At 43.4% G+C, this 26,390-nt stretch overlaps 1 protein-coding gene across 5 annotated transcripts in view; it reads right to left on the bottom strand.

Annotated features, from left to right (window-relative positions):
- Positions 1-26,390, bottom strand: part of LOC118359145 (breast cancer anti-estrogen resistance protein 3-like) — a 100,212-nt gene that overhangs the window by 21,643 nt on the left and 52,179 nt on the right. For 3 of the 5 annotated variants that reach the window (XM_035737435.2, XM_035737434.2, XM_035737436.2), the window contains 2 exons: positions 25,935-26,292; positions 11,989-12,031 (listed from right to left, as the gene is read on the bottom strand). In XM_035737435.2, coding sequence (XP_035593328.1) covers positions 11,989-12,031; positions 25,935-26,292 — 401 coding nt within the window. Of the gene's footprint in view, positions 1-1,688; positions 2,091-11,988; positions 12,032-19,268; positions 19,635-25,934; positions 26,293-26,390 lie in introns of those variants that run through there. The other 2 variants (XM_052480441.1, XM_035737437.2) reach the window with 2 other exon arrangements.

Here is a 26,390-nt window from a genome sequence, read left to right as displayed (position 1 = left end):
CTCTCTAGGGTCCGCTGGGCCCAAACAGCCAGACTCCAGGAGCAACAAACTGTGGGCTATTTTGGGGCAAATATCTCTCCTTAAAATAATAGAATCAGATTTATCATAGACTTGTACAAAACATGCCGTTCTCCACTGTGGGTGATGATGAGAGAGGGTCACCAAAGAAAAGAGAGAGAGAATCGAGAAAGAAATAGGGATGGAGGGATCACTAGCCCTACGTGATGGACGAGTGTGAGAGCCAGCATAGATGTAGATGATAATTATGATGAGGAGGAGGACTAGGGGTGAGGGGCTGAGCTCACTGTGGTTAACACTGATGAGCTTTGGGGCAGTAGACCTCCAGGGAAAAGTCACTTCCTATAAGCCTTTCAACTAATTTGCAGCAATTTTTACAACCCACTTGTATTACACGCTGTGTACAAGGTGTCTCTGCAAGTACTGTACTGTACAGAATAGGCCTACAGTATATGGAATTCTTCAGCCAGCCACAAATAATTGGCATAACTGATAATGGCTATTAATAATGTCAGTATTTTGGTCCATCTCATGACCCCCTTGCCCCTTCTGAAGTTACAGGCCTGTGTCACTTCCATAAACGCTGTTGGGACAGATATAGGGCCTCTCTATAACACTCTTGGGACAGATATAGGGCCTTTCTATAACACTGTTGGGACAGATATACTGTAGTGTCTCTCTCTTTCCAGCCTCACCATCCAATTGACTTAATGCCACTGTAACAATCCCCCTGATGTCATAAAGGACAGACCACTTTCAATGGGACATATTACAAAGGAATATCAAAGCCATACTTCAAAACAAAGAAAAGTAAAGAATATCATTAACTTAAGTGGATTGTGAGATACATTCTAAATCAAATACACAGATTATACAGATGAGCTCTCACACATTTATAGTCCAAGAGCATAGTCTCTCACACACGCACGCACGCACGCACACACACACAAACACACACACGCACGCACACACGCACGCACACACACACACCATCACGAACACACTTAGCATCACTTTCCAACTCCCATAAGTCGTCACATGGAATGGGATATCTGGCTGACCTCTTCACTTACTATAATGAAAATATCTAAACAGCAGGTCTGATCTGGGAGGAAAAAAACAACCAGCACTGACTAACAGGGCTATTTAAAGCTTTCACTCAGACACATGTGCCAGGCAGCACAGAGCATATAAAAACACAGAGAGCAATTAAAAGTTCTCTCCATCCCACAACAGTGACAGACTCTAAACCACATTAACTAGTCAATACAGAGGAGAAAGCTCCTCCAAAAACGACATTCAGCACTCACACAGCCCAGAGGGCACATTCATCACACCCAAACATTCAGGCTACAGTAAGGGATCAAGGATAAAAGCCTCTTTTTAAAGGAGCAACTGATGATTCATCTACATTACCATTGGCTAAGCCTGTTTGCCCAAAGAAAGCTTAGAATAAGATTACAGAGAATGAATCAAAGCCCTTTTCCAGGTTTGATTCATGTTTCCTTTTCACTAAAGTACAGAAGTAATTCCAGGAAATTCGGGCCAGGCAGTTAAGATGACCTGGTTTCAAAACATGCAAGACACTGACTATGAGAACACACAGTAGGCTATGATGTGAATGCTGACAGATGACCGTGTGACACGAACAGTGGCATGACGTCACTCACCTTGGCCCTGATGACGGAGCTCTTCTGGTAGAAGCAGCACAGGGCTGCAGTCAAGGTACTCAGAACGTTGCATCTCTCTGACATCCTTCGCACCTTTCGGGTTAACTCGCAAAAACGGCCTCACAAACAAATCTTGGCATGAAAAAAGCACAGAGATTCTCAATTAGCCTTCACCTCTGTCACACCGAGGGGGAGAGCATTGCAGCACCTTACTCTGTGGCTCTCTCTCGTCTCCTTTTCAGTCTAAGCAGCCCTGCTGTCTGTGCTCTACACGGTGAACACACTAATCCATGCTGCTTCACGCAGTCCCGGAGCTCCATGTATGGGAGCGGTGGAAGCTCCATGTGATCTTGCTCTACCACTAATAAAGTCAGAGCCAGCTTGGAGGGCACTGCCTCTACTGCCTCTACCAGGACTAACCCCTGCCGCCCCCTCTTACCACTGGCTGAGTTTAGAGGGAGGGGAGAAGCTCCTGTGTGTTCTTCGGAAGCCCGGTACCCTACCAACAGTGCTGCTCTGATTAACACCGCCACCATAAACATGCTGTGTGATTCTTCTGTTCTTTTAACACACTGCTGTTTTGAACTGTGAAGGTCTTTTTTTTTCATACTTGATCTAATACTAAGTCGGTCAGACATAGTTGTTGAACAGAGAAATAGGCAAATGATCTGGTTTCTCAGTCTATATTTAATTTGTCTCTCTGAACAACCATTGAGCAGAATGTAGTAGTACACAGATGGGAAGCAGGAATAGTGATGAGTGACAAGATACATATTCACCGGGGTCAGAGCAATGACTCTGTGTCCTTCAATGCTAAGGCCACTTAACTTCAGTCAGAGAGATGGTTGGAGTATAACTGAGCATGTCCAGAAGACTGTATTCTTCATTAGAAAGCAAATGGCACTTTGCAGGTGCTTTTACCCAAATGACTTACAGGGCAATGACTGCATACATATTATGTCGGTGGATCCTGCAGGGACTTGAACCCAAGACCTTGATGTTGTGAACACTGTTACCGACTGAGTCACACTGGCGCAACAGGAGGTGGTGTGGCCGGCCCAGTACATCACTGGGGCAGAGCTCCCTGCCACCTAGGACCTCTATACCAGGCGGTGTGAGAAGAAGGTCTGGAAAATTGTCAAAGACCCCAGCCACCCAAGTCATAGACTGTTCACCTTGTTCACACCTGAACCGCTTCTACCCCAAAGACTGCTGAACGGTTCATCAAATGGCTACCAAATGGCTGACACACACACACACACACACACTATCTATACATATGCTCACACACACACACACACACAAACACATTTTCACACTCTTCACATATGCTGCAGCTACTCTGTTTGTTATCTATCCTGTTGCCTAATTACATTTACCCCTACCTACATGTACATATTACCTCAATGACCTCGTAACCCTGCACATTGACTCAGTACCGGTACTCCTTGTACAGTATATACAGTAGCTTCGTTATTGTTATTTATTGTTGCTATTTTCTATTGTTATTAGCTCATTTTCATACTTTTTAGCTCTGCATTGTTTGGAAAAGGCTCGTAGTTAAGCATTTCACGGTCAAGTCTCCATCTGTTGTGTTCGGCGCATGTGACAAATAACATTTGATTTGATTTGACACAGAACCACTTTTTGTCAACTGCCCAAGTAATGCCGACAGAGTGGAATGTCAACCACTCCAACAACTACAGGAATTGACCAACCGCATTTCATTGGCGTTGGGCTCTCAAGCTGTCCAGGGAATGTTTGGTTGGACCTCCAATACCATGACATCAGCTGACATCCTAACGTGTGAGCGGTCAAATCCAGCTTAATTCAGTTGTCCGTTGAAAAAGCTTTAGGGGAAACTTACAGCCTATTACCGGCATGTGGGGAAAAAGACAGATCGCTAGTCGGATGAAAATATACTACAGCAATCATTAGATACAGCCTCACAGGACTGGCTTGCTTCATCCCTATGAATCAGAGATACGGTCCAACTACAGGTGAGGGGGAGTGAGAACCGACTGACCTAATGATGCAGATGTGTGACAGTGAATGACTGCAATGCATACCGCTGCTCATCCATTTACACAATGTCAACAACAACAAAAAAGGAAATCTATGTAAAGTGAATACTCTATTAAGTATGTTATTCTACTCCATCTATCTCCAATATGGAGCACATCTGGGGCTCTACAGGACAAATCAGTCATCCATGTGCTTTGTTTTCATGTTGTATAATAGTTTTAAGTGGTCCTCTCTGTCTTGCGCCATTCATAAATCTGTTGTAAGAACAAAAAACTCCCGTTGTAACCGCACTGGGAAAGGGTCAGGAGATCCAATGAGTGCTGGAGTGTAATTACCCAAGAGCCATTAAGAATTGCAAACAGTTGGCTATCTATCGGCTGGGTTCCATTCCCCTGCCTCCGAAACGCTCAAGTGTAAACAAAGACATTAGGGAAAGCAGGCTGGCACTCCCTCTTCTCTACACAGTGCAGAAATGCTTTCCTGCAGGAAACACATCAAACAAGTTCATTGCTTTCATTAAAACCCCAGAAGACTGCCTGGGAAAGAGAGGAACCTGTTAGAGAGTTTTCACAAGCTTCAAATGACCAGCTTTAAGTAAAGTACCCCCCAAAATACACACATTTATTTCTCTAGACAAGTGGAATGGAGGAACAGCCAACTCAGAATTCTTTACTTTTGACTGACATCCAGTTGGCCTGTATGATCATTTGAATTGTATTACACCTTTATTTAACCAGACAAGTCAACTAAGAACAAATTGTTATTTAACAACAAAAAACTATGTAAGACAAAACAGACAGAAGATACTGGAAACAGAGCAAATACAACCGCAAACAAACAGTGTATGTGTAGGATGAGGAACTCAACTCGAGGAAGTCCGGGGAGGCAGGAGGAGCAGGTAGCTGACTAGTGGTGGCTGTTCAGCAGCCTGATGGTCTGGGGGTAGAAGCTATTGGCCAGTCTGCTAGTTTTAGCCATGATGCTCCTGTTCTGCCCACGTCTGAGTGATTGAAGCGGGGAGAACAGCCCGTGGCTGAGGTGTCTGTGTGGTTTGACCATTTCAGCTCCTCTGAGACGTGTATGTGAGTTTTTTTCCCGTCTCCACGGCGGCCCCGTTGATGAGGATGGGGGGCGTGCCCCACCTGGTTCCTCCTGAAGTTCACAATCAGCTCCTTTGTTTTGCTGACATGGAGGGAGAGGTTTTTTACTTGGCACCGCACCATCAGAGTACCTACCTCCTCCATGTATGCCATCTCGTCGTTGTTGGCAAACAGGCCTACTACTGTCCCGTCTCACTTGATGATGGAGTTGGAACTGTGAGGCCACACAGTCGTGGGTATACAGGAAGTACAGGAGGGGACTGAGGACGCACCCTTGTGGGGCTCATGATGCACTGTCATTTGTCAGTTGCATAGGGAAGAGTTCAGTCCCAGGGCTGTGAGCTTTGTGGTGAGTTTAGAGGGCACTATGGTACTGAAGGCTGAGCTGTAGGCAATGAACAGCAACCTCACATATGTATTTCTCTTGTCCAGGTGGTTGAGGGCAGTGTGCAGTGCAATGGGGTTTGTGTCATCCGTGGATCTGTCAGGGCGGTAGGTGAAGTGGAGAGAGTCGAGTGTCTCGGGAGGGAGGAGGTGATGTGGTCTTTGACTAGCCTCTCTAAGCACTTCATTATGACGGAAGTGAGTGCTGCGGGTCGGTAGTCATTCATTTCAGTTACTTTACCATTCTTGGACACGAGCATAGAGGCAGATGGATATAGAGCCAGATAGAAGTGTGCAACCAAGCATCAGTAAGTGATGAATTTATCAGAATGCCTTTAGCATGTCAGTGACACTGATGATGACAACGCTGTGATGAAAGCTGAGACACACAACACTAACGCTGGCACAGAACCAAAGAGCAGTATTGACCAGTGCCAAGTGTGCCATTATAGCACATCACATACAACATCCACATTTGTCTCTTGGTCATGTCTAAAAGATCTAGAAACTGTGTGTAATGTCTATCTGTCCTTTAGACTTTTGGAAACTGCAATGGATAACACAAATACCATTTCCCTGGAAAGCATATTGGCACATCTTTTAATTCAACTCCAGAAAATAAAAAGAGAAGAACAGACTATCAAGAGATTGACTGGAATTATGGGTGCACTTCAATACTGTCTGTCCAGCTGTTCTGCTGTGTAATAAATGATACTGTAGTACTTCAATCAAACCACTAGAGATTGCCATTTCTCTTACATTGTGGTATGAACTGTGGACTCTGTGGCTGCATTTACACAGAGAGCCCAATTCGGATCTTATGCCCAATTATTGTCAAAAGAGCTGATCTCATTTTCCAAGAGACGCAATTAGTGAAAAAAATATCAGAAATGGGCTGCGTTAATGCAGCCCAAGACCCTGCTGAAGGGCAGAACTTAGTTCTAACGAGTCTAAGATACAGCCAGGTACAGTAGGTAGGAGCAACAGGGAGAGATGAAGGATGGATCCCATCCTCATAATCTTGCTGGCATCTGCCTCTAACTGGGAGCAACTGTCTGTGTCTGTCTCAATCACACCTGTGCTGCATATCCTAGCCACACCATATGCACATTATGTATGAATGTTCTTATTTAGAAGTATTGTGAGATATCTAAACTTATGTCTTTGCAGTTCTGGCAGTTTCTTTCTTCAAATTGGTCAGTCAATCTCTCTAACCCCCGGGAAATTGACACTTCTGGCTATTTCCCTGAACGCAACACAATTCTCCTTATCTACAGCAAGATCACTTAAACTCCACAGCCTTTGACCCTGCAGTAGAAAACGTTTTACGTGCTGGGCAAATTCATTTACTTGGTATTTATGAAGATGATAGGACTGCAATCCTACATACAGGCTGTCTAGTCTGGTGAGTTGTCAGACTGTCAGATCTCACCCTGCCTGTCACAAATAGTGTGTATTTCTGTGTGTATTTCTGCAGGCTGCGCGTGCTGTTCTGTGCTGTGCAGGCCACACGGAGGGCCAAAGGGTCTTCATCTGGTGTTTAGCAAGGGCTGGAGATCTCACAGGAGGCACAGAGAGCCATTGTTCCCTTTAAAGCTCTTTCATAAGCAGTTAGCTGCTTACTGTTCAGCCGGTTCTAAGAGGAGGAGAGAGAGAGAGAGGCTGTGTTAATGCCTCGTGTGAAAAGAAGTAAAGAAATCCCTTCATCGGGGGCCCGTGGAAACCAACAGGTCAAACAATCCACTAGGCCTGATGTTCTCCATCCTGTCTTTTCTTGTCCTCCGGTTCTTCTCTTTCACTCTCATTCTCTCTCTTTCCATTCTTCTCACTAGGTCACTCTCAATCAGTCTTTCACGCTATACCCCTCTTCTCTTCTACACTCCAGCCACTGGGCAAAAACTGGTTCAATCAACGTTGTTTCTAAGTCATTTTAACGAAAATCACTTTGAATCAATGTGGAAATCTCATTGGATTTGCAAAAAGTCATCAACGTAAGGCCATATAGAATTTTTTTCACCCAACTTTGAACCTAAATCCAATGACATGGTGACTTTTTTGGTTGATTTCACGTTGAACTCACATTAGTTGACAACTCAACCAAATGTGAATCAAAACTAGACGTTGAACTGAAGAGTCTACTGGAGTAGCAGGTCCTGGCCCTTTGTCCTCATCTGACACCCTTTTCTCTTTGTGACTGTGTCTCTGAGTCACTCTGACAGTTAATCTCAATCTAATCCATGTAGAGACACATGACCATGATATAAAACCTGTTTCTCATAAACACCACACACTCCCAGAGGGAGAAGTTGGGCTCCATCCAGCAAAAAAGTTGTATTTTTAGGCATTGAGTCTTTCTTGAACAATTTCCACTCTCCCGCCTTCCAGATTGGCTTTTGAAGATAGTCGCCATGTGAAATTGGAGGCAAAACAACAAGACTTTCACAAAGAACAGTTTGAAGCTACACTGGTGCAGCATTCAGTCATTCTGTGTGTCTCTAGTCCACCCACCTAAACCACTATCCCAGTGGTTGGTTGCAGTAGGATTGTGGGTATTACCCTGACCAGCTCCGTGTTGCAACACGGGTCACCTACCCACAGGAAATTACTTTGGCACACTGGCCTTTGATGCTTCCTGTTCATGTGTGGCAAACATTCATTGTTGTTTAAATAGCTTGTTCATTTAAGGCCCAGCTGGGTGGAAAAACAAACACACCTGGATGGGCTGTGTTGAGGTGTGGAGCTCACAGTAACAGTGGATAAAGTATCATGGGCGTTATGTAAGGCCTGGGCCAGACAGTGCAGTTCAGCAGGAAGGACCCCACACACAGCAGCTGGATCTCCAACAAAAACAATGGGAGAGATATTAACAGGAGGTGCTCTAGTCTGCTGTACTCCTGCTGTCCTCTGCACTGTGGCTGCCCAGAATAACACAGTTGGATGAGTCTGTTGCGAGGCGGGCTGTGCTTCGTCGGGCCTCTCTAGCGTTGGTTAAACACCACAGGAGAAACTCCACACTTACTACCCTGAATCTAGTGATACTCACCACAGAGTTTGTGTGTGTGTGTGTGTGTGTACCTGTGTGTGTTTATTTGTTTATTTCACCTTTATTTAACCAGGTAGGCCAGTTGAGAACAAGTTCTCATTAACAACTGTGAGCTTGCCAAGATAAAGCAAAGCAGTGCGACACAAACAACAACAGAGTTACACATGGAAAAAACAAACATACAGTCAATAACACAATAGAAAAAAAGACTATATACAGTGTGTGCAAATGGCGTGAGGAGGTAAGGCAATAAATAGGCCATAGTAGCGAAGTAATTACAATTTAGCAAATTAACACTGGAGTGATAGATGAGCAGATGATGATGTGCAAGTAGAAATACTGGTGTGCAAAAGAGCAGAAAAGTAAATAAAAACAATATGGGGATGAGGTATGTAGATTGGATGGGCTATTTACAGATGGCCTGATGTTTATGTTAGTGTGTGTGTGTTAGTGTACGTGCTTGTAGATGTGTGTACAGTACCAGTCCAAAGTTTGGACACAACTATTCATTCAAGGGTTTTTCTTTATTTTTACTATTTTCTACATTGTAGAATAATAGTAAAGATGTCAAAACTATGAAATAACACATAAAAACCCTGGAATTAGTAGGTGTGTCCAAACTTTTGACTGGTACTGTACGTGTACGCGCTTGGCATAGATGACTCTTGTCTAAGAATGAGGCCCTGCATGGTCTCAGTTGCACCCTCACCTGTGTAATCTCTCTGAGGTGAGCTGAGATGAGGACAGGGCTCAGCGTTTGGGATGTTTCATCCTCATATAACACTTTCTGTCATCAACCTTAGTCAGACGAGGCTGGCAGCTCTCTCCATCATCACTTTTAGTAATGAGGGAAGAGGTGGTCCATGTGGTTGCCTGTTCCAACATGTTGAGGTGACTGAATGAGCATGACTGAATGGAGATGGTAGTGACATAATTCATATTTGACATAAAGGGTAGATAACAATGGACTGAAGAACTGACTTTCTGATTTGGGCCAATTTCTCTTTTCTAAGGCACATTGAGCCAGCGCCCTGAGTAGCGGTTAGGACTATTTACTACCGATGTTTTGACACCTGAGCAAATTTCAGATCTGCTGAACGCTAACTTGAACATGAAAATGTGCAACTTCCGGCATACGTTTACAGTAAACACTGAGGCTGTACCCACTTTACCCACTGTACCCACTGTACCCACAGTGTACCCACTGTGGCTATTTGATCATAATGTAGGCCTATCAGAGTGGCCTACCATCAAAAAATGGAGAAAATGCATCCCATAACATTTGAACAGCTGTTCTATCATTCAGACTACAGTAGCAGCAAATGTGTGGTGTTCAATGAAGGCCAACATTCCATGAGACTTTGGAAAGAAACATGCAGGGCTTGACATTACCCTGTTTATCCACTTGTCCTTCAGACAAGGTGGTGACTGAAAATGTTATGTTGTTTAATGCAAGAAAACACTTTACAAAATAAAAGTCATTATTATTATTTCCACCATTATTACAGAGAATCAGACAAATGATGCTACCCTCTGCCTATTGGCTACTTAGCTTATTCAAAAAAAAGCTATTTACCTGACTTGCTTCTAAAGACGGCTAGAAATGCACAAACGTTTTGCTGTTGTAGGAAGCAACCAGAAATGATCTATAACCGGGCTAATAACTCACTAACTAGCAAAGAATATGAACAAAAGTGCACAGCTGGCTGCATGCAGCCCCTGGTTTGATCTCAAAACAAGCGCATTGAGTTCAAAGTGAATGGCACAGATCCATATATGGCAATGGCTATTTGCATATAGGTCTACTGCACCTATGATTGGTTATGGCGCACTGGTCTGTGTAGAGTACGGTCCTGAGTCATGCCTGTCAATGCAATAGAATCCTACCCCATTGCGCTCTGCCTACAAGAAAATCTCTTGCATAGTTAGTTTTATTTTCCGAATGCTACATTGAAAGTGGCTAACATTGCATTGATTCAAGCACAATTCCCACAGTAGTGTGAAACGTTGATAGTGTAAACTAAAGAGGAAAACTCTAGAACGTGAAGGGAAGTTCAATCTCGTGCATCTCTGCTCGGGCTGATATTTCATCTGTCCAAGGGGAGCTGGCGCAGCTTATAGGGAACATTGCCTACTACCCTAGTGAGGTAGCAGAGCTGTGTGTGTGTTCATGAAAGGCTGCCATGGCACCTGATATGAGAGCTGTTTGCTCTCCTGACCTGCATGTGAAGAACCACTATGTTTGCTTTTCACACTGACCTGAGAGCATCCTATCGTATGAGGCAAGCAGACCAGGGTATTAGTGACAGTGGGTGAGGGGGAAAAAGGGAAGGACTGGGTGAACGAGCATGTGTGTGAAAGAGAGTGAGAGAGTTGTCAGGCGTGTGGTATCAGAACACACAAACCTCAGTCACCACTCAAGCCCAATCACAGTGAGCAGGGACACAGGTGAAGGTAATAGGGAATATGATTTGGTCGATACGTTGACCTATTTCTGAGACAAAGTGCCTCGTAGCCTGGAGAGAAATTAGATTAGTGTACTAGACAGAGCACATTTCCATGTCCTTTTCCTTTTGAGACTTCTTGACAGCCTCCCCCTTAGAGAGTAGAATCATTTATGCTCACAGCAACCTTACATAAAGAGGAATTATAGCTAGAGCCAACATCAGTTACTTAGCTACTTAAACATGTACTATGCAAAACTTTTAGAGCACTAGATTTCAAAAAAGTCTAAAGAGAAATGTCTCTCTTCTTGGTGGAAATGCAACATTGTGTGTTCCACATCGTTTCCATCTAAGAGACACTCCTTTCTACCCAAGTGGTCTCTGCTACTTTTTAATCAAAGAGACGTTACTCCACTGAAGATGTTACTCAGCTCCTTAGCTACAGATGAGTACAGCGTGGCTCCGTCTGAGACAAAACACAACAAAACTAGTGATTACAGTCTCCTGTCTGCCTATTGTTTTCCTGTGGCATTGCGGTAACATTTGAGAGCTTATGAGGGCTACGTCTAGATCTTCTCTCCTTTTCAAACAAATGCCCCTTTCTCTCTCTAACCAATGGGTATACTAGATGATGTCTACACAGGAAACAAAGCTTGAAGAGGACACTTTTACACAGCGAAACGTTCTGAACTGAAGGCTCAACCTGTCTGGAGAACAAAAAGTTCAACCTCTTGTCAAAAGAATAGTGTGTTACAAAACATGACATCATCAGGCCTTATAACTCAAACACACGAACACACACATGTACACACACACACACACACACACATACTGTACACACATCATGTCTTCTCCATATATACTGTACACATTTACTGTCTTAATCTTTCTTTGTAGCTCTTTAAAATCCTGGAAAAATAAACCAAGACACTTCATATCCTTGATGTCAGATCAACATCTTGTGTCAGAGGTCCTTGAGCGCTACTAGCATTCTTGCCCTATTTCACTGACCTCGTGAACAAAACGAGTCTCAACTGTTTTGTAGGAATTAGCGTCATATCAACTTCAAAAAGCTGAACTATATCCTTACAGTATTTGTTGTCTGGTAGAAAACATAAACCTGTATGACTGGTCTTGTCAGTCCTGACTAAAACACCATTCAGATAAGTGATGAATCAAACCTCAATATTTCTGACCGCTTCTGAATCAGTTTAAAAACAAAGTGAGATAACAAAACAATAGTGACACCTGTTCAGCCCTGTGTCTCACTCAGCCATATGTGTAATGGTTGAGTGGGTTCCTACCTTGACATACTCCATGGTGGGATCCATGCTGCTGCTGAGGTCCCTGGGGAACAGAGACAGAGACAGGGTTCTGTTGAGTGAACACATTTCTACTGGCTGCTGCTGGTCCCATCCACTCCCTCCCTGTGCTGTGTTGTGTCTGCAGAGCTGCTGCTACTACCCTGGCTGCTGACTGAGATTCTACCTCCTCTCTGACAGGAGTGGCAAGCTCAGACACCACCTGCCCCCACCCACTTGTCTACCCAACCAGCCCCCACACAAGTCACAGCCACATGTCCCCTTCTTCTGACCTCAGTGGCAAATTCACAGAGGGGTAAGAAACTCCCACATGAGTCCTTTCTCTGTTACATTAGATGAGAAAAAGGGGTTTAAACTTTCCCTGTCATTAGCAGGGCTAGTCCTCCCTAAATTCTCAGAACCAACTCGAGACGTCCATAATGGATTTTGAGAAGAAATCAGTTCAAAAGGCTGAGAGGAGTTAATTTCAAATCCCTGAGGACGAGACGATGCCTCCTCAGGGTTCTGCTAAACATTCTGTTTATTTGAGTTCTGCCTCTCTACTCTACTTTTTTCTCCAATATTCTTTTTTTTTTTTTGTGTGATTAAAGAGTAGTTTAATCCAATCCCTTGATGCAGAAGCCTTACAGGGGGGGAATTAATTCCTTGAGCCTTTCACCACTTTTCCCATAGAGATTGTGAAGGGGAAACAAAACACAAACATCATATTATGGCATTGAACTGGGAGGATGTGTTTTTAGTCTCCTGCCAATTTCGGCTAAACTTATTTTGATCTCTTATTTTTATTCCTGGTAGCATGAACACCGATTTTCTTGGACAATTTCAGGCGTATCTACATCCATTATGAATCGACTTAAACATAGTCCTCCAAAAACAAGAAGAACATCTCGCATCGACAACGTGGTCCAGGGTAGGCCAGTTAGCCCTGCTAATTCAGCCAGCTCTACTAAACCCAGCAAGCCCTACAAGCTCCTCACATCACAAGTCCGACATGACAACCAGCAAAGTAGACAACCAGAACCAGAACTAAGGGGTTTTGGAAGCAATCTCTGCCATGAGGGCGGACTTTTCCGCAAAACACAAAGGTGTCCTAACAGGGTTTAGTGAGGTTAAACGTGACCTTCAAGCCTACTTCACGCACTTGGATGAAGCAGAGGAACACATTAGCATGGTAGAAGATACTGTCGTCACTGTCAAAACAACGACCGAAAAGTTGGATAAACAGGTGGCGGACCTTACTTCAAAACTATACTCGAGAACCACCACAGGAGGTCTAATTTGAGACTGGTTAATCTACTTGAAAAAGTGGCAAATGGTGACGCAGTGGCATTTCTCGCTCTCTCTGTCTTGCATTTCTCTCTCTCTCTGTCTTGCATTTCTCTCTCTCTCTCTGTCTTGCATTTCTCTCTCTCTCCCTTGGAAGCTGATGTGCTCTTTCAATGCGCAAGGGGTACGGAAAGTTGTCCGGCCCCAATGAGTTGAAAGAGCCCATCTGCTTCCTGCTCCTACAGGCCAGAGAAACCATCCCTCTCCTTGAGTCCTTAACATTAAGTTTCTCAACTTTCAAGACAAAGTCCGAGTGATGTGGAAAGCCAGGGCTATGGGCAAGGTGATCTACGGGGACAAAGAGATCTTGTTCTTTCCTGACCTATCTGCGGTTCTCCGCCGAAAAGGAAAAGGCTACGACAGGGTCAAACGACCAGCTCAGGTCCCTCAACATTGTCAATGGAATATCTGACCGACAATGGCTGGTCACACGATGTTTGAATCTCCCTCTCAAACCGAGGCGTTCATCCATTGCATATAACATAAATCTTCTTCCAAGTCATGTTGTAGCTGTGACGTTTACCACCACTCTGGACTATGGAGAATTAAACCCGCTTGGATTACTGTTGGCAAGCTAACTAACAATAAATCATGTATTAACTGCTACTGTAGCACTGTAGCTAGCATAACTGTTAAGTGAATAATATGGTGAGCTCGCCCACTCAGTTTTCTTATATTATTTGTAGCCTGTATGTGCTCATCACTTAGCTCTGTTTGTTCAATATAACAGGCGAGATAGCTTTCCATTGAACATTGGATGTCATGTTTAAGTTGATTTATGTTATGTTAATAATTCTCTTCCATTGGATTACATAAAACTCTGTCAAATGTTTTCTTTAACCTTTATTTAACTAGGCTTGTCAGTTAAGAACAAATTCTTATTTACAATGACAGCCTAGGAACAGTGGGTTAACTGCCTCATTCAGGGGCAGAACGACAGATTTTTACCTTGTCAGCTTGGGGATTCAATCTAGCAACCTTTTGGTTACTGGCCCAACACTCTAACCACAAGGCTACCTGCTGCCCCAAAATGCTGATGAAGATCTTTAGCTCCATGTCAATGGACACATCGGGACCTTATTCATTCATCCTGCATTACCGAGAAGCATCGGGACTACATTATATGAAGACTTAAGTTTCAATCATTTCCTTGGACTAAAATGATTGACACTCATGTGCAAGCCTGACTTCTACATCATGTGCTAGGGCCTTTGGGTAATGTAGCACATATTCAAGGGTATATTTTTTTCTCACATAGCCTGTTAATTTCTGATCTTTGATACTTTTTTTTGGTTTATAAATGTATCATGGTATACTACGTTAATGCTATATGTATGGGCCATTTTGTTACATGGTAGCTACTAGCTATTTTGGACTGTCCATACTTTAGCGTTAGCCAGGCTTCACTGACTAGCATTACTGTTTTAGGTGGAGCTATTGTTTGCTACTTTTCAAAAGAATACTATGTGATACAGTGAAATACTGTGATCATCTTGCTAGATATGTGGTTTGTTGTGATATTTCACATAACATCTTGCAAGATGGGCCTTTTGTTTTGTTTGTGAGGAGTAATGGCAGAGAGACGGTAGGAGACACTGTTTTATTTAGGGTCGCTTAGGTTAGACTGCTCCCTTTAATGGATCAGTCGTCCACCAGGCTACACTCTACGGTTAGGGGGAGGTTGGAGAGGAAGCGATGGGTGTCTCGGTTAGGGAGACAAGGGAATGGTGTTCAGTGTTTTACTGTTAGGATAGATTCATGTTTGTTTGTTCCAACAGATCTTTACATATTTTTCTCACTATAAAATATTCATGCAGTCCGTGTAGTTACTAAACATATTTTAGATATGCCTTTATGCTATAGCTTATTCCATGTTTACATCTTCGGTTAAATTACTTCAAATGTCAACCTTAATTTAACTTTGGGGAATGTCTGTAGAGTTTGTAAACTATCCAAGCTTTAAACAGGTTATTACTGGGCTTCAACAACTTCATTCATCTATTATGTTCCTACAAGAAACTCACGGGTTGAAGGACGAGCTACTTAAAAGTACGCAGGAGATGGCGAGGGCAAGTAAAAGCATCCTGTTTCTCCTCTCATTCTCGTGGTGTTACGGTTGTAATTCACAAAGTTGTTCCGTTTCAAGTGGAAAATATTATAACTGATACAGCAGTTAGATAGATTCTGAACAGGGAACTCTTTTGAATGGGCGTATTAATCTGGTTAATGTTGATGGTCCTAATGATGCTATTCCCAAATTCGTTAGGAATGTATTTCTATTGATAGCCTCCCTTCCTGATAAAGTCATAATAGCAGGGGGTTTTAATTGCACTCTTGCTCCTCTGGTTTAGACACTTCCCACTCGCAGAGTCGAAAGACATTACAGCATTTCATTACGGACTTAAATCTATTTTAATTAACCCTGGAGGACTCAGAACCTGAGTAAAAGGGAGTCTTCATGTTAAAAGTAGTATAGACTACGTTTTAGTTTATTGCTCATTGCTTCCCAATGTAGCAGGACGTGGATATAATAGTATTGTTCTGAGTGACCATTCTCCTGTGTCATTATTCTATAGGGTTACAAAACTAGTAAAAGGATCCTCTCGATGGCGTTTGCATCCCAGATGGTTACAGGACCGAGACTTCTTACATTATGTTGGAGTCCATATAGATGTACATTTTACATTGAACACTGACCAATCGTCAGCGAGTCCCAGATGGGAGGCTTTCAAAGCCTATATATTAGGGGGCAAATTATAAGTTTTACCAGTTTCAAATCAAATAAATTACATCTGAAAATGAGAGCGATGGACAGCAAAATCAGAGAGTTGGAGAGGGAAGCTTTTTTGGATACCTCACTAGAAGTAAACAAATAATTATTTACTCTTAAAGCTCAGTATGAAGAACTTTCCAACTCAAAGGCTGCAAACAGCCTAACGAGGCTGAAACAGTCCTTCTATGATCAAGGTGAAAAACATGGCGAATTGCTGGCCTGGTGCATTAAGCCATTAATTGAATTCCTAATTTCCAAGGACAATTATCAATGGATCCTGTAGAAATAAACCGAACATTTGCTTCCTACTACAACACACGTTACAACTCTGAATCTTAACTTAACTAATCAGACATCATTTTTGGATGGTCTTGATTTTCCCTCTATTTCAGAAGACACAACATTGGATCTGGAAAGGAATTGAATGGTGTTGAAATATCTGATGCTAATTCTTATATGAAGGGAGGTAAAGCAGCAGGTCCAGATGATTCTCCTAGTAGATATTTAAGGACAAACTACCAGATCCACTTTTGGATATGCATGCTGAATCCTCTCAGCAAGGTTGTTTCCACCTCTCTCTAAGGAGTGCTTTAATCACTCTTATACAGAAGCCTGATAAATCCCCAACAAAATGTGAAAGTTAAACTGATTTCTCTTCTGAACTCTGACTCAAAAATGATTGCTAAAGCTTTAGCCAGGAGATTGGATAGAGTGCTCCCATTTCGAACACACAAAGACCATAATGACTTTGTGAAAAACCGTCAAGGTTTTCACAATGTGAGGAGAGTACTAAACAGTGCACATGTGAAGGGTCCCCTGATACTGTCATACTCTCACATGATGCAGAGAAGGCATTCGATAGAGTTGAGTGGTCTTATTTATTTGAAGTGCTTAATTAAGAGAGTTGGGTTTGGGAACTACTTCCGTAAATGGATTAAGATATTATATACCGACCCCACAGAAGTTGCCACTAACAACTTGATTTCACAACCTTTTATGCATTTTTGGGTTTCGAGACAAGGATGTCCGGACAGTCCAATACTCTTTATTTTAGCTATAGAACCCTTTGTCATTGCAGTAAGGTCCCACCCGTCAATTAGTGGAATTAAAACATTGGATTACAATGATGCCAATGATACCCTCTTATTCTTAACAGATCTAAATAATTCTATCTCTTCCCTCTCCAATATAATTAATAACTTTGGTCAGGTTTCTGGATTTAAAGTTAATACAACTTTAAACCTCTTCTATCCTTTTCCTCAACAAGCAAGAGAGACTGAATCTAGTTGTACAGCATCCATTTGCGAATACAGAACAAGGTTTCACATATATTGGTATTAAAATCACACCAGAAATTGGCTCCTTGACTTCAACAAATGATGAACCCATGGTAATGAGTGTAACCGAATCCATCAACAGATTGACATCATTGCCTATATCTATTATTGGTCAAATAAATATGATTAAGATAAATATTCTGTCCAAATGTCTTTCTTTATTTCAATCAATTCCTCTGGCTCCACCACCTTTATTTTTTCACAAAGATCAGAAAGATACTCTCAAATTTGATCTGAAGCAACAGAAAACCAAGGCTTAGACTTCCTCTTCTTTATTTGCCCTATGACAGAGGGGGGTTGCAACTTCCACACCTACAGTGGTATTACTGGTCTGCACAACTTAGGGCTGCAATGTTTTTGTTCTCCAAGAAACCATACTTACCCAGGCTGCAGACTGAAATGCTGTCCACAAAAGGCTTAACTCTGTATGGATATTTGTACTCTGCTCCCTTTAAGAAGCTAAAGAAGAATACTACTAATCCCTTTGTTAAAAACATCCTAACTATGTGGCCTGAAGTACAGCAATATCTGGGCGAATCCCCTGTATTGTCCAGTTTAACACCAATTTGGGGCAATGACAATTTCACACCTAATAAAAATGACTTGGGGTTTAAAGAATGGCCAAGAAATGGTATTGTTAAAGTAATGGATTTATTCAATTAAAAAGGGCTCATGTTGTTTGAAGAAATAAATGAAAGATTTAGCTTACCACAAAAGCCTTTTTCCAAATACTTACAATTGAGAAGAGGTATTTTTTCCAGTCTAAAACAATCTTCCCTACAACGTCCTTTGACCACTTTAGAAACTCTCTCTGTTAGTGTGTTATGGGAGAGTCATTATATGAGAAAATGGTAGATACTCAAACTCTGATAGTAAGAGACTTCAGTGGATACAAGATATGCAGGAAGATATTTCAGCAGAGGACAGGGGTAGGATATGCTCTAGAGATCAGATACAGACAATAAACACCTGCCTGAGATTGTTGCAATACAATTTGATAATGAGAACATATATCACCTGTTAAGCTCCACATATTTGACCCTAATATCCCAGACCTGTGTTAAATGTGACATGCATTTAGTAGGCACCTTGTATCATTGCCTGTGGGAATGTGCTGAAATACAAACGTTTTGGAGCTCAGTACTGCACTATATCTCTGAGATTACCTCTACCCCAATACCATTAATCCCTACACTTTGCATCCTAAATCTTTACCCAAGGAATTTCTCTTTACATAGGAAAGAGAAGAAAATGGTTGATCTCTTGTCTATTACAAGCTAGACTTTCAATTGCTCTGCACTGAAAGTATGTCAGCTCACCCTCACTTGGTCATTGGTTAAAATAATTCATGTCAATCCTGGCTCTTGAAAAATGTAGTTATATAGTGAAAAAGAAAGCCCCAGAGTTTCATGATATTTGGGATCTGTTTTGTGACTTTTTGCAAACCAGTGATATTTTAGAAGAATTGTAAGGTGAATATTAGGTGAATATTGGCTATAGTCGAAGCGTAATCTGCATTATCTACGACTGAATATAATACTTTTTATGTATTTTTATTAGTAGAAATGTGTCTGTGAATGTTTGGTTGTTATGCTTTTGTCTCTTTGGGTTGGTGGGGTATGTGTGGAAATAAAGAAATCCATGTATTTCTGTAATTGATGATTTGGAACTAATAAATATGTGTTCAAAAAAGTGTTTTAAGAAGAGCCTCTGTGGAATAGAAAACAGTGGAATGTTGCCCCTTATTCCATACAAAATGTTGGCTAAGCGAACAGGTATCCGAACCAAAGAATTTACAGTAAGATTACAATCTAAAAGTAACTCACCAAACCAAACTTTGATGGCCCTTGGTCTTTCCTTTTCTCCCTAATGTTCTGAATAGGGCGTGAATGCAGCAGGAAATACGGTGGCGAATAAAGTCAACTGGAAAGAGGATGTTTGCTGCATCCTGAGAAGTTCAGCGTCGGCCACTAGCTCTTAAACAGCTCCTCTCAGCTCTTTCTCCATTTAGCTTCTGTACGACCGCGTCTCATCTACTCACTGAACTTGGAGAACTGAACTTTCTCTCCTCTGCATATTCTTTCATGTCAGCCCACACAATAACCTGGCTTTTCTTTCAGCAGGGTGAGTGGGTGGTTGTATGTCAAACCACCTCAGAGGAACACAACACAACACAGGCAGGCTGCTGCGCTGGCTGGTTCAGCTCTGAAGTCACTCCCTCCGAATAAAGAGCTGGCCTTGTTACTCAACAACTATAGCTACAGTGTTAGGTAACATCCCAATCAGTTCACAGTGAGGTGGTGTCATACAGTTAACAGTGTGGTGGTATCATACAGTTCACAGTGAGGTGGTATCATACAGTTAACAGTGTGGTGGTATCATACAGTTCACAGTGTGGTGGTATCATACAGTTCACAGTGTGGTGGTATCATACAGTTAACAGTGTGGTGATATCATACAGTTCACAGTGTGGTGGTATCATACAGTTCACAGTGTGGTGGTATCATACAGTTAACAGTGTGGTGGTATCATACAGTTCACAGTGTGGTGATATCATACAGTTCACAGTGAGGTGGTATCATACAGTTCACAGTGTGGTGGTATCATACAGTTCACAGTGAGGTGGTATCATACAGTTCACAGTGTGGTGATATCATACAGTTCACAGTGTGGTGGTATCATACTGTTCACAGTACGGTGGTATCATACAGTTCACAGTGTGGTGGTATCATACTGTTCACAGTGTGGTGATATCATACAGTTCACAGTGTGGTGGTATCATACTGTTCACAGTGTGGTGATATCATACAGTTCACAGTGAGGTGGTATCATACAGTTCACAGTGTGGTGATATCATACAGTTCACAGTGAGGTGGTATCATACAGTTCACAGTGAGGTGGTATCATACAGTTCACAGTGAGGTGGTATCATACAGTTCACAGTGTGGTGATATCATACAGTTCACAGTGAGGAGGTATCATACAGTTCACAGTGAGGTGGTATCATACAGTTCACAGTGTGGTGATATCATACAGTTCACAGTGAGGTGGTATCATACAGTTCACAGTGAGGTGGTATCATACAGTTCACAGTGTGGTGGTATCATACAGTTAACAGTGTGGTGGTATCATACAGTTCACAGTGAGGTGGTATCATACAGTTCACAGTGAGGTGGTATCATACAGTTCACAGTGTGGTGATATCATACAGTTCACAGTGTGGTGATATCATACAGGTCACAGTGTGGTGATATCATACAGTTCACAGTGTGGTGGTATCATACAGTTCACAGTGTGGTGGTATCATACAGTTCACAGTACGGTGGTATCATACAGTTCACAGTGTGGTGGTATCATACAGTTCACAGTACGGTGATATCATACTGTTCACAGTGTGGTGATATCATACAGTTCACAGTGAGGTGGTATCATACAGTTCACAGTGTGGTGATATCATACAGTTCACAGTGAGGTGGTATCATACAGTTCACAGTGAGGTGGTATCATACAGTTCACAGTGAGGTGGTATCATACAGTTCACAGTGTGGTGATATCATACAGTTCACAGTGAGGTGGTATCATACAGTTCACAGTGTGGTGATATCATACAGTTCACAGTGAGGTTGTATCATACAGTTCACAGTGAGGTGGTATCATTCAGTTCACAGTGTGGTGGTATCATACAGTTCACAGTGTGGTGGTATCATACAGTTCACAGTACGGTGATATCATAATGTTCACAGTGAGGTGGTATCATACAGTTCACAGTGTGGTGATATCATACAGTTCACAGTGTGGTGATATCATACAGTTCACAGTGTGGTGATATCATACAGTTCACAGTGTGGTGGTATCATACAGTTCACAGTGCGGTGGTATCATACAGTTCACAGTGTGGTGATATCATACAGTTCACAGTGTGGTGATATCATACAGTTCACAGTGAGGTGATATCATACTGTTCACTGTGCGTTGGTATCTTTCAGGACATACAGTATATCCCCAACCTCTTGGGTCTGAGAGGCTAGAGAACAGAGATGTTGGGAGGCATAGTGGAGATGTTATTATTTTTCACAGAAAGAGGATGAGCGAGGCCGCAGGCCAGCCAAAGAGCCTCTCCCTCTGAGCGGTTGAGTGTCAGCCAAACCACCGCTGCATCGTTTCGCAGAGAGAAAATGTGTACCCTACAAAACCACTGACTTTCCTCAAACCTCAAGTTCAAATGGATCTCAGTCAAGCCAAGGACAAGAACAGACCAGGTCACACACAGACGACCTGGTTATAATTGGATTTCCCGCACACAACCTCCCCTTCTCTGACTGACTGACAGAGAGAGGGGCACTTGACATGCAACACTCCCTCAGCCCTACAGAGGAGTCAAGGGTTGTTCTGGACGCCTAAGGCACATGCACATTACTGACTCAAGGGGCAGTGTGACTCTATTGGCAAATCCCTCAACTTTACAGTACAGTGAATCAGCACTCTACGGGGCACAAAATAACTTCAATCAAGTCATCTTATTGAAGTCATTTTCATGAATAAATGCATACATATACTACTCACACTGAGTGACCATCTGGCCATGGAATAGTTAATACAGGAGAAACTGGGGGAGGTGAAGGGGTGTGAATGATTGGCCCAGGGTGAGTCGGATACATCTCTTTATTTTACAGGGTAGCAGCAGGTGTGTGTCCCCTCAGATAGAACATGTTCTGTCCCTCAGCCTCCTGCTGGCTGGTTCAGCTGGGGAGAAGGACAAGTAGCAGCAGGTTTGTGTCCCCTCAGATAGAACATGTTCTGTCCCTCAGCCTCCTGCTGGCTGGTTCAGCTGGGGAGAAGGACAAGTAGCAGCAGGTTTGTGTCCCCTCAGATAGAACATGTTCTGTCCCTCAGCCTCCTGCTGGCTGGTTCAGCTGGGGAGAAGGACAAGTAGCAGCAGGTTTGTGTCCCCTCAGATAGAACATGTTCTGTCCCTCAGCCTCCTGCTGGCTGGTTCAGCTGGGGAGAAGGACAAGTAGCAGCAGGTTTGTGTCCCCTCAGATAGAACATGTTCTGTCCCATCAGCCTCCTGCTGGCTGGTTCAGCTGTGGAGAAGGACAAGTAGCAGCAGGTTTGTGTCCCCTCAGATAGAACATGTTCTGTCCCTCAGCCTCCTGCTGGCTGGTTCAGCTGGGGAGAAGGACAAGTAGCAGCAGGTTTGTGTCCCCTCAGATAGAACATGTTCTGTCCCTCAGCCTCCTGCTGGCTGGTTCAGCTGGGGAGAAGGACAAGTAGCAGCAGCCTTCCAAAAGCAGAACCAGCACCTGATGGTCTGGGCTGGGTGAACATTATAAACAGAACTACAAACACACTGACAGCCAATCAATACAAATGATGGTGTACAGTAAATGTTTGTTCTGTGGCTGTGTTTGATACTGGAATTGAAGGTTCACTGTACCTAACCAACCACAGCATGATTTGATCATAACAATAGCATATTTTTCCTGGATTCGGGTTAGCGCACAGCGTCCTTGGAAACATCTGGGCCTGGCATCATGATATATCTCTGTTGTGATCCCGAGGATAGCCTTGGCATGGCCGGAAAAACAACAATACGTTCCTTGAAAGAATGTGGTGTGTGTGATGTCTATTCGCCTACCCACATGGTCCTATCAATGTACTGTACATACTGCAGCTGCAGCTCCATGTTTTTGTTTTGGATCAGAGTGGTTTATTCCGAACTGACCCTGGCAGTCAGATATCTGGAAAAACACTCTTTTAACCTTCACCACTGTTCCCCATTCTCCAGCCTTGCCTGTTACCATACAGGGGTCTGGCCCAAACGCAGCAGCAGCCCATTTCTCAACGGAACAAACAGAGAAGCTCAGGTCAGTCTAGATTCTGAGCTCACGGCCAGCTCCAACTTTAATCAGCCCTTTCATCTCCTCTACGAGGTTGTAAATCTCCTCTCCAGCTCAACCTGAGACCAACTCGTAAAGGATTTGCAGGCACACCGCAGCCAGAACTGTCTATCTCTCCCTGGAGCAGAGTGAGTGAGCCCTGGGTTATAGGGGCTATCTGGCTTATACATACGCACACAGACAGACTGAGGTCAGGGGTCACCTGAAAAATGTCTCCCTTTGTGGATCAATCCAGATAGTGTCATCGATACAGAATAAACACTGATTAAGTAGCGTGTCACTGAAGGATGGAGCACTGTCTGGGGCAAGGGTCAACAGACAGTCAGGGAGACTAACAGGTCAGCACAGATAAACATAAGTTTATTTAAAACATGTACAATATCCATGGAACAACAATTAGCCAAGTAGTTCAGTCAGTGAGCAGAAATGAAGTCATTCACTCATATAATCTCCATGAAAAGAGATGATAGAGTGGCATAACCTCCCAACAGAAGTTAAGGACGGACCTATCTTTTCAGAACAGAACAGGACAAAGACCTTTGAGTAATCCTGAAATCTCCCCCTCTAGCCAGCCACAACCAGTCAACCAGTGGCCTTAAGATAGACACAATGGGGCTGCAGTCCTGTCCTGTAGCAGGCAGCTCAGTGCAGGCAGAATGGGTCGCTAAGAACTAAAGCTTTTACAGTGTTATGTTAGCCTTCATCCATGTCCCCACATCGGTGTCTAGAGTTACAGCAGCAGCCACAATCGGATAGCCCATAGTCCAGCCGTAGTGCGTGTCCTTAATGTCACAGGATCCCCTGTTCAAATCAAATGTTATTGGTCACATACACATATTTAGCAGATGTTATTGCGAGTGTAGCGAAATGCTTGTGTCCCTAACTCCAACAGTGCAGTAGTGTCTAACAATTCACAACAATACAGACAAACCTAAACGTAAAATAAATATATAAATATTAGGACGTGCAATGTTCTGAAGAAGACACTACACCTCAGGGCTCTCTTCAGTACCTCTCTAACCCTCCTCTGCCTCCCTCTCTCACCATCTCTCCCTCCCTCCTTCTCTCTCTCTCTCTCTCTCTCTCTCTATCTCCCTCCTTCCCTCGCTTTGCTGCGCCAGACAGTCCTCTACCCTTGTTGCTCCTCTTCACCTCCACTGTGTATCCCATAGTGCCAGAATGGAGGTTGTTATGGAAACCAGTGGCTAATTTATTCTCTTTCCCTTTTGTTTAGATTTTACCTCCACTAACCTCACCAGCTTTATGGGGATGAAATACTAGACCAATATTAGATAACCTTCAAATGTCAAGGGATGGACGCAGCCTTTTCAGTTGTAATTAACACCCCCCTCGCACCCCGACCCACTGCCTCCACCCAGGCCCAGACATATTCTATCTGCCTGCTCAGAGTGTGTCTAAAGAGGGGGGCTGTGTTTCATTCTGTCCCGCCCCGCGCTGCTGGGTTGCTCTGGTCTACAGTGTCACATAAAGACATCCTTCAGTGATTTTAAAAAAACTTTTACTGTTAAAAAAAGCGACATCTCAAGTATAAATACAGTTACTTTCACACACTAAAGGGTAAAAACAATGTTTGAGCAAAATATATATATATATTTTTTTTTTACACAACTGCATACTTCCAGGAGTAGGGCATTCAATGAGTTGGTCTGATGGGAATCCATGATGTCATTGGACTCCCCGTTGCTTAAGGAACATTAAAGGAGCAATAGAGAACAAAAGATGAAAGCCCCCCTCCCCACTTGTGCTATGTAATGATTTGCCTGGACAACCTATTGAGATGTGCCTTTTGTTAAGTAAATCAGGTGTTAAATGAGGTGAAAAGGAGACTGGAGTGCCACTTTGAGACTCTGCCACACAGGATCTAACTCACAGCCAGGGCTGTCTGGGCCTATATCTCTCAACTAGAGACAAGCTTTGTTGTTGTGTTGGGTGGTTTATATCACCCTAGCCTTCCCATCACTCCATCTCTGTGAGATGTGTGTATGTTTTATTATGTCTCTGCCCACAGCTTTCTGGGCTAATCACATGAATTGATGCTGTGGAACTTCTACCTTCACTTTCTGTGTTATCTGAGATCAAGCTAGCCCTATCAGCAGTCTGACACTGTTGTGTTTCAGTAGTGAGTGCAAGGTGCTGTGGGGAGAAGGAAGGTCCAAGCCCCGGATAACATCTAGAGGGGGCCAGAGTGAAGCTGCAATGCAGTGACTCAACAGGGCCTGAGGGATATGACAGACAGTAGCAGAGAAGCTAACATGTGCTGCTCACGGATGAGATCTCAGCTGACCTGCTTACCATGACAGATGCTTGAGCTGGGACACTATTTCAGAGTGAAGTAGTCTCAGTCAGTCAGGGGGGTGATAGCAGCACAGTACTCAAGTAGCTTTGAAGAGCGACCCCTAAGTGTCTTATTTTACAAAACATAACTCTTTCTTTTAGATTGCGTGATATGAACAAAGGAAAATGTAGTATTTAGTATTTATTAGGACTCCTATTAGCTGCTGCCAAGGTAGTCCTAAACTACTCCTAAATATAAAGCACAGCACTGGAGCATTAAAGGATGTGTGTCTGTACCTGTATGCAGAGCGGCCTTCCCTCCCTGTATGGTAAGGCTGGTGTTCCTCTATGATGTTGTGAATGAGTGGAGAGGAGGGCAGGCGGGTGCGGGCCGGGTGGGGAAGGGTGCCCATGTGGCTGTACATGTCCCAGGAGCGGGCAGGGCCCTGGGCAGGGGCTGAGGACCCTTTCTTCCTCCTTGGCAGAGTGCCATGGATGGAGACACTGTGGTATCCGGCTGGGGGCAGCTCTGGTACTGCAGGCCTGGAGGTCAGCAGGTCCATGGAGGAGGCCAGGGGACACTGCCTGCTGCCCACGCCCATGTGCATATTCCTGGGCAGACTGGCAAACTTCCCCTCCGCCATCATCCTCAGCTCTGAGAGGGAAGAAAGAGAGAGACACACATCAGAACAGATGGCAGGAAGAGTGGACTGAGGACCTACTTCCACCTAGAGGTTATATAAGGCTGGTTAT

This window comes from Oncorhynchus keta, chromosome 26 (genome assembly GCF_023373465.1).
Source record: "Oncorhynchus keta strain PuntledgeMale-10-30-2019 chromosome 26, Oket_V2, whole genome shotgun sequence".
Taxonomy (NCBI): Eukaryota; Metazoa; Chordata; class Actinopteri; order Salmoniformes; family Salmonidae; genus Oncorhynchus; species Oncorhynchus keta.
Note: the sequence above shows the minus strand (reverse complement) of the source record. Positions and strands in the feature narration are given on the sequence as shown.